Genomic DNA, 9,728 nt, shown 5'->3' on the forward strand with positions numbered 1-9,728 from the left:
TGTGTGGCTTGAAAACGAGTAATAACTACAGAAAACGCGAACAACCGATTCAGAAAACTGTAGCTATATGCTATAGGGACAAATCGACTCACACCCGAATTGTATTAACTACTGGGAACACATTCACTCCAGCTATATTTTTACTGAAGCCAAGCAATTCAAGTGAAAGATGTAATGATTTTTCCCCTTTTTACATTCTATAAAGAAAATTCAAGAAGTACCGGTATTTGTGCAAGACTCTTGTGCAAGAGTCTTGGTCTTGGTCTTGGTCTTGCAGATATGGTCTTGGTCTTGGTCTTGTTCTTGCACCCCTTGGTCTTGGTCTTGGTCTTGCATCGGGATACCTGGTCTTGGTCTTGGTCTTGGTCTTGGTCTTGCATGCAAGACTCTTGCAAAAACTGCAAGACCAAGACTCTTGCGCTCATCACTAACAACAGGGGTGTGCAAATTGGAACAGTGGGTGGGCCAATCACAGAGTACTAAATGGCGTATCGGGCCTCACTGTAGGTATATCATTTTTAAGACAATTAAATAGTATAATATTAAATGACGGAACATGTTCATCGTAATTTACATAACAATAACACAAAACAACTGTTATATTGGTAACCAAAATACTTACTCACTAAAGAGCAGCGGCGTAGCGTAAGGGAATGCCGGTATGCCCGGTATCCCTTATTAATAAGAAAAAATACGTATTTCATTGTATATAAATTGTTTGCTTGTAATTATCACAATTATTTCCACTGCAATCTTCTGGATGTGCTCTCTCGCCTTACTTTGATAAGCGGAACCTACGCATGCGCGTCACTTAGATGCACATTTTCTATCTTTCCTCTTGTCGTATGCTATGTTCCTTTAGCATCCAGGCCTACTGCAAGAAACGGGGTTTTCGTCTGCTTTCTGTGGAGTGCGCATGCGCAACTACTTGCTTTCTTAACTCCCTTCACCCCTTACAACTCTACATTCTGCTTTAGATATACGCTGGCATATCTTCAAGTATTTCCAACTCTATCTATTTTGAACTAAGCTACAGTTTCTGTACAGAACGTACGAGCGCTAACGTCAAGGAAAGATAACAAAACAGAAATGGCTAGTTCAATGCCTTTTTGAAGCATGTCTGTTATGTAAATAATAGTATAAAAAATAGTTATACTTTAGTCGTAATTAAATGCATCATAATTAAAGACAAACTATTAATCTCATCATAAATACATAGTGGCGTGGCCAGAAATTCTTTGAGGGAGCTCACACACACAAGCATAAATATAAAGCATTCTGTAGAATCACGGTCACCGATCTGGTAGACCATTCTCGCCCCTCGCAAAGATTGCTTGGGCCCTTCAGTCATTGGCACATATCCCGAGGAGATGAGGTGGACATGTCCCCTCCACCCGATTTGAAATTGTGATGATTTGTATCCGAATGCCACAAAGGAAAGTGGGATGAAATTGTTTCCCTTGACTTGTTTCATTTTAAAAAAAGAATCGTGTTTTTTAATATTTCATTATCATTTATTATTGTTAGTCTATTTTCAACTATTTGTTTAATTCCTGTAACGATTCCTACAATGCTATTGTGATCATCATAATTCTGCTCAAATAAGAGTATTGTTGCGCCATACATAGTTGATTTTCTTTCATAGTTTTGGGGAAGTCATTATTTATATTATTACAAAACAAGTGTCCTAAAATTTTAATGTGGATCATTGTGGATGCGTAAATAGAAACATATCAATTATAAATATGAATGTATTCAGGTTTCAAAATGTGTTCACGACACTTGATACGTATCACAATTTTATCTACATCGCCTGGTATATAAGATACAACAGGTTCACCTCAGAAATCAGATTCATCTACCGTAATATGAGTTTCATCACCCTTCCCCCCCAGAGTAAGCCTCAAATATGATCTCCTCCCTCAAATCTGCCCTCCTCCAACTGTTGAAGACAACTCTGATCCTCCACAGCATTGTTTTTCAACTTCATAAATATTTTGAACATCGCTTTAAAAAATGGGAACGGTCTTACCCGTTCCCCGAACGTTGAAGACAGATTTGCGCCCCTGCCTTCAGTACCTGGATATCTGACAACGAAATACATACTCAGAAACAGGCCCCAAGAGCTGGTTTAAGTGTTTTCTATTTACATCTTCAAATGATATACGTATACACTCAGGCCCATATTCACGAATGGGCGTCTGAGTTTCGGACTCAAGATGACAAATTTCTAGGGGTGACTTTTTAAAGAACGAGATTGAAGTATGGTATGCGGAGAAAGAAGCTGCCCACGAGAAAGAAATAAAGGGAACTATACTGGAAACAATGTTCATACAACAGCGGGGCTGTGTTTTCTTGTCACACGGTAGTGGTAAGAAGAAGCTGAGACAATTGCTTATTGGCTTCTGACGTAATCTACGCATTTGCTTCTGTATGCCCACTAGGCCACCATTTAGGGGGTCTCCCCCCTAAATTTTTTACAACCCTATATTTCCCATCGGTATAGCTATGTATTGCTGATTTTAGTAGTATTGTATCGCACAAGTGACTAACTTTGGTATCCCCATTTCGAAATACCACGCTACGCTACTGCTATAGTAAAATCGCTCAAATCGTCCCCACGCGGTATCAAAGGAAGCGGGACACCATTGAAGAAAACCACATGTTTCTTTGTTACATGGGAGGGATAATTCAACAAGTGCTTCCAGTTGAGGGTGGCCCTCCAGTTGACCTGCTGAAAAAGAAAGCGATGTTGCAATTTTCACCCTCTTGCTTACTGATTCTTCAGTGTAGTTTTGGCAGAAAGACAGTGCGTGTTGCTATATGATTTTCAAGTCATATTATATCTAGTTTTTTCGTTACTTTTGGTTTTGTTGTTCTAATTATTCATTGTTTTTTTGTTTCCGTTACTTTTGTTCACGTTTTATTGTGTGTGTGTGTGTGTGTGTGCGCGCGTGTGTTTTCGTTATTTTATTGATAGCTGGCTCCTATTTTAGAAAACATGTGGAGGCCGTGGGATACAAATGAAATAATTCCTCCTGCAGATTTTGCTGCGCGTGATGCTTCGGATCTCGAACAGCCCAGTACTAGCACTTCCGGAGAGTTGAACAAAAGAACAACACAGACTTTAAACAAACAAAGTCAAGCATTTGTCTGCAATGTTCATGACTATGTTAAAAAGAATAATTTGGGAAAAGGAACAATTTCAGAAACAGCAAAAATTCTGAAATTAGACAGAAAAACGGTGAGAAAAATTATACAGAGAGGACCAGTCACGCCAAAGAAGAAAGGGAACAGAAAAGTGAAATTTAATCAAGTGGACGATTTTACGTGTGATTTTATTAGGAGAGTGATTTATCAATTTTATAACAAGGGACAATCTCCAACTGTGAGTGAGCTATTGAAACATTTGAAAGCAGTATCTAGCTTTCCCTACAAGAAAACAACGCTCCGAGAGCTTCTGAAAAAACTTGGGTTTTGTTTTCGCCGCCTTAAAAAGAGGAATCTAGTGATGGAATCGGCTAGAATTGTTGCTTGGCGGTACCGGTATCTGCACAGACTACGTGAACTTCGATCAGGAGGCTATGGTATTGTTTTCCTGGATGAGACCTGGTATGACACCTATGACGTCGTTCGGAAGGGCTGGGATGACGGCACTTGTAATTGTATCTTGAAATCTCCGTCAGCGCGAGGGAAACGCATCATGGTGCTCCACGCAGGAACTAGTGAAGGGTGGGTAGCAAATTGTCTTTATCTATCGGCTAAGAACATTGGTGACTGCAAAGCCGATAGCCATGACGAAATGACAGCAAAGGTATTCGAAAATTGGTTCGAAAATTGTTTGTTAAAAAATCTAAATAAGAAGTGTGCAATTGTCATGGACAACGCCAGTTATCATTCGCGTCTATTGGTGAAAATTCCATCAATGAAGACCAAATTACAAGACATTATTTCCTTCATGAAACAACACAACATACCGGTACCGAACCCTGTCCCCATAAAAGCCGTATTGTTAGATGCAATAAAATCGAGAAATATATAAAAAAAAATACGTGGTAGATGAACTTGCAGCCTCGTATGGACATGAAGTGTTACGCCTCCCTCCCTACCACTGTACGTTAAACCCCATTGAACTCGTATGGGCTCACCTGAAATCTTATGTGAGAAAGAACAACACGTCCCCTACGTTGAGTGCCACTGTGTGTCAGTTATTGCGGGATGGAACAGAAAAAATTGACTCTCAGCTTTGGGCCTCGTGCGTCAATCATACAATGAAAATAGAAGAGAAATACATGAACCATGATAGAGACAGCAGTCAGGAGAGATTTGTAATTCATGTAGGGGATAGTGACGACGATGAGTAAAGGTAAGTCAATTTATTTCTATGGATATGAGTAGAAGTTTTAAATCTAGTGCCAGTGTCCTTTGAAAATATTTAGTTACTATATTGTCTCTTCGTTTCAATTAGCATATAGGTGACACGGTGGCTCTGTAGTAGGTAGCCCTCCCCGCTGGTCTAGTGGTTAACACATGTGCCTTTAGTGTACGGAGTCCCGGGTTCGATTCATGGTGGCAGAGCCTTTGGATTTTTAACTGTACTGTACATGTATGTGTTCGTGACCCTGACGAATTTAGTAAATGTCAAAGAGGCCTTGTATACGAGGAAACTCGGGTTGCTCAGGAAACTGAGGCATGATCGGCTGATTTAAAAAAAAAAAGTGGCAGATCGCTTGCCTTTGGTGTGTGGCGTCCCTGGTTCGATCCGTGGCCAAGCAAGTTTGTGGTAGACAGCATCGTGTTGTCGAGTTTCTTGGAGTACTCTTGTTTTCCCACATTCTCATTCCACCAATTCTTCCATTATCATTCACTTGCCTTAATCTTCCGTCTCCCTTAGTCTAAAGGACATAATCGTGGGACGTTAAACTGAAAGATTTCATTTCAATTCAATTTGCATATGAAGTAATGAAAAAAGAAATCAATCATTAGTTTCATGATATGTGCTTATTTTACTCTTAATAGATACTAGCAGCGTTCACCCCGCTTCGCTGCGGTCACCCCGGAACGCAATAAACTTTGTTACTTAGATAATTTTTACTTTTTCGCTTTCAAGTGATATGATAAAAACCATAGAAGATTGCAGTAAATCTTAACATTATATCGCCTGTCATTTATGTTAACCCGCCCCGCTTCGCTGCGGTCATCCCGGTGCTGGCATATTGTAAAAGTGTCTGTAAAAATAAGCAAATCAATTAAAAAATTTTAAACAGAAGATTCAAGCTATTTTCCGCTGTATATCGCCTGTCATTTATGTTAACCCGCCGAGTGACATGGTCATGCGGGTTGCATATAAATACGTTTATTTTTACCTATGATGAACTAATAACAAAGGATTTGTACGTTATGGACACTTGAATGGTCAATTATCTCAAGACACTGGTAATTAAAAATTAAAGTGATATGATAAAAACCATCTAGGGTCCAAATCCTAATAACCCCCCAAAAATGAAAGAAATTGGTTCAGCCGTATTAGCGTGATGAGCGGACAAAATTTTGTACGTTCTCTTTTATATATATAGATAGGATATTGTTAATATCGTTGTACTTCCATAACGATAACGTTTGTACGAACCAAACATGTTAAGTTGTCCCCCCTCCCTAATGTACAGGCACCATTGCTGCAAGAGCCCGATAAAAAAAAATACAATCTTTCGTTGTCACCCCTAGGAGTCCATCCTTGAACCGCTCCTGTTCACACTACTACATAGGATTCCTTTAATGATTGTTATGTTAGTGATATTATTATTATTATTATTATTATTATTACATAGGCCTAATGTATCCATCGTTGATATAAGTTTAGCGATGGCAACAACGCAAAACCTCGACACAAAACACGTGCCGTTTATGGCTTATTTGGAGTGTTATTTATGAAGGCGGTCAGGGTAAATTTTCTGCCTGAGTACAAAGGAAGCCGGTTGGGGACCAATAGAACGTCTCGACTATAAAGAGGAGCATAATAATGTATTTAGAACTTTGTCGGTACATCGAGCAATCCTTATACCGAGGGAAATTTCCTCGAAAAAGTACCTGCGCTTGCCAATGCTTGTCTTCAAGGCGTTACCACGTTTCGCGCTGTCATCGATGGAAAATTTCCAGTTCACTCTTAACAGGTTTTGTAAAAAAAGAAAAATTATAATTATTATTGTTTTCAATAACTGACCAGACGGCCGGAAGACAGGGTTAGGCGGGCCGCATATGGCCCGCGGGCCGGCTATTGTACACGGCTGTTCTATAGATGAACCAAAATAACGTTAAACTGTGGTTGATGTAACCAATGGGTAAATGGAAATAAAAAGGAAGCTTGCTTTCTTCGTATGCAGAGAGAGAAATCGTCCAGTCAACCCAGAAGATAGTGGTACCAAAATACCAATTTATTTCCTTCGGAGAAAAAAAAAAAAAAAAAAAAGCAACGAAAACAAGCATTGATATGAGAACACCTTTCCTAAAACACTCATTTGCTTGGAATGTGGTACTGAAAAAACTTACTGGGAAAAATTGTGAAATAATAATATTAATCGTAATAATAATAATAATAATAATAATAATAATAATAATAATAATAATAATAATAATAATAATAATAATAATAATCACAGCTTCTTTTTGCTTATAACCATTACACACAACCCTATACACACACACAGAGCGTCTGTTCCAGCCAAGATTCGAATACGGGGCTCTGTGATTGGAAGTCTAATAACGTAAACCTTCCAATCACACAGACTAATACTCAACCACGCGGGATTCTCATAAATGTATAGTTGTGTTTAAGTGAGGTAGTGTCTTAAACCTCTTTTCACTTTTGTTGGATTCAAGTATACAAGAAATCGAGGTGGCAGAATTTGTTCTGAAAGAAACAGATTGCAATCGTCGTATACGGTTGTTACACGCGCCTAGAACAGAAGCTCTGTATGTCTGTAAGACATCAGTAAAACAGGTTATTTTCAACGACACGAAACACAAAATGTATTACAGCGTTTGTACACGTCCCCGGCAATGCCGGATCCGGTTCCGACAATGCCGGCGATGGAATCGGCGGCAATGTAATCAAATGGTAAGTTGCACACGCTTTCCGACCCGGCAAAAAAGCCGGTGGAACTCCCGGCTCCGGCAAATGCAGCCGGACTAGCCGCCGACATGTCGGTGTCGGCTCCGGCTCCGGTTTTGTCGGCGGCAATGTTTTCTTATGCGTGGATGCACACGCAGCCGGTAAAGACGGAGCCGGCTTGCTGAGGTTTCTTCAATCTAGCTACAGTGAGTGAGTGGCAAGGCGTTGTGTATTCTTGTTTCTTTTCCTGTATATGGATTTTTTGTTTACTTCAGTTTTTTTTGTTATTTTCTTTTTTCACATCATATGAATATATAATGAAGAATGAAATAATCAAAATGACTATGAGATACTGCGGCTTGCTATTTACATAAATTATCAGCAAGGGAAATTCGGATCTTGTTTGAACTATCCAACTACGGCAACGCGGAAAGTGAGTTTCACAGATGTATGTATGTATATTAATTTGTTATCATCTACAGCTGAAACTTACTTAAACGATTTAAACAAAGGGGTCATTGGATTCGTTTTGATAGAGAACATGTTTTAGCATATACGAAGTCATAATTTAAAAAAATCAACATGGCGGAAATGAGCAAAATGGAGATACGAAGAAATTATGAATCTAGGATAGTTGTCCAGTGTTTATCCTGTTAATTATGCAACCCAATATGTACGGTATAAATATTTATAATAGAAGTAGGCATTCCCAAGCATAACAAAGGTTGTAAATAAAATTAAAGTAAATAAAAACTACAACACAACTACAGAAAGAACTGAAAATGCACAAACAGAACAAGAAAATTTCCATTCTTGTGGTTGCATACTATTTTACCCTATAGATCATAATAAAAATATTCATGTACTCTGTCTTGTCTGGCGTTTGTTCCATAGAACGATTGTGGACTGAGTGAATAGGCAGCCGCAATGTTGCCTTTCCAGAACCTATTATTATTATTATTATTATTATTATTATTATTATTATTATTATTATTATTATTATTATTATTATTATTATTATTATTATTATTATTATTATTATTTTAAGTAGCTTGATCTCAGCCTGTTTCAATTTTGAGAAATTTAAATAGATGTTAAAATTATGGCAACAAAAGTGAAAAAAAAAGAGAAAGAAACCAAAAGGCCATCCTCCTGTGCACACATCCACACACAAAGAGCAAGTAACCTTGTTTTTTCGATTTTCTGTTTAGTCTCCCCCGAGGGGAAAATATAGAAAAATAATAGTTTGCAAGACTCCTTCCATCAATCATTGATAGCGATTAGGTTTATCCTAAACATTTTCCTTTTGTGTGGATTATCTTTCTTGGTTCCTGCAAGATCATAGTACGTAATTTGGAAGGGGGAAGGAGTGTTTGTTGAAAGAGGGAAAGGAATGCATAAAGAAGAATATCTTGTATAATAGTATGATTTGATTTAATCAACACAAAAGGCTACAGCCGAAATTGCCTATGTTTTTGTTTGACAAGATGCAAGATGGATTGCAAAACGTTATCTATGAATGTTATATCGGTCATACTACATATGTAGGCCTATCTAGAACAAAATCTCCCCTGGAAAAAATCCTCCTATGCTGAAGAAATTATAATTTAGTTCCGTTTCCTCCGTTCGATTCCAGGAATGTACTCGATTCGTCTATCTGCATGCAACTATGCTAACCCGCAGGGGATCAAGGATAGAAGTAGGTCAAGTTGACAGCGGGTGGATTAAACTGATGTTTATCATTTATATGAAACTATTCTGGAGTGTCATACTTTCTGCGTGAGTGTAACTATATGTTACTTATTTCCGCTTGAAGTAGCTTTTTGATTTAGTGGATTGTTTTCTGCAGTGCACTGAAGTCTTGCTTTAGTGACAATTCATTTCATCGTTCATCGAGTGACAATGATTAAACTGTTTCAATACGATGGTTTGAATTTCATTGAATTAGTGGAAATGAGACCTTGTCTATGAGACAAGACTACAGACTCATATAAAGACAAGGTCGAAAAGCAGAAAGCCTGGAGAGAAGTATATACAAACCTTGCACAAGACTTCGACACTATGGACAGAAAGAAACGAGAAGCGACAGGTATGTATAGGATAATATAAAACAATAGTGATTCAAACGCTTTCTGTTTACTTACAGTTGATACATAAAATGTAGATTATATGTAAATGAAAATAAAATGTACAATCGAAGACATAGAAATGGGCCACTTCGATGGTTTCTTCGGGGTACGGACAATTTGCCAGCGGTCAATTTGCCACCAAAATTCGACAAAGCGGACAATTTGCCATCAGTTTTGGCAAATTCTTGACAATTGCCACTACTGGATTGTGGGTTTAAGTATAGGGTTAGTGCCTATTGTGACTTGTCAAAATTAATAATTTAGCCAGTGTTTTTCTGCGAATGCTTTTGATTAGGCCTATATACTTACCAATTTGCAACATACCTTTGTGTACTAAAGAAAAGATATTTGGGAATTTAGATGTTAATGCTCCTACGTCACTTGATTGACGTAATACAATTAATCTTGTTCTTTGCATTGAGCTATTTCTCAGAAGTTGAACGACCTTCTATTTATTGAAGTCAGTCTGTAATATTACAGGGCTATTGCAA

At 38.1% G+C, this 9,728-nt stretch overlaps 1 protein-coding gene across 1 annotated transcript; it reads left to right on the forward strand.

Annotated features, from left to right (window-relative positions):
* The first annotated feature begins 3,001 nt into the window (after positions 1–3,001).
* Positions 3,002–4,042, forward strand: LOC145661647 (uncharacterized). The gene has a single exon (XM_081726971.1). The coding sequence runs from the start codon at positions 3,002–3,004 to the stop codon at positions 4,040–4,042; it is 1,041 nt and encodes a 346-aa protein (XP_081583097.1).
* Positions 4,043–9,728: the final 5,686 nt, after the last annotated feature.

The sequence above is a fragment of the Thermobia domestica genome, chromosome 10, assembly GCF_964235325.1.
Source record: "Thermobia domestica chromosome 10, izTheDome1.hap1.1, whole genome shotgun sequence".
Lineage (NCBI taxonomy): Eukaryota > Metazoa > Arthropoda > Insecta > Zygentoma > Lepismatidae > Thermobia > Thermobia domestica.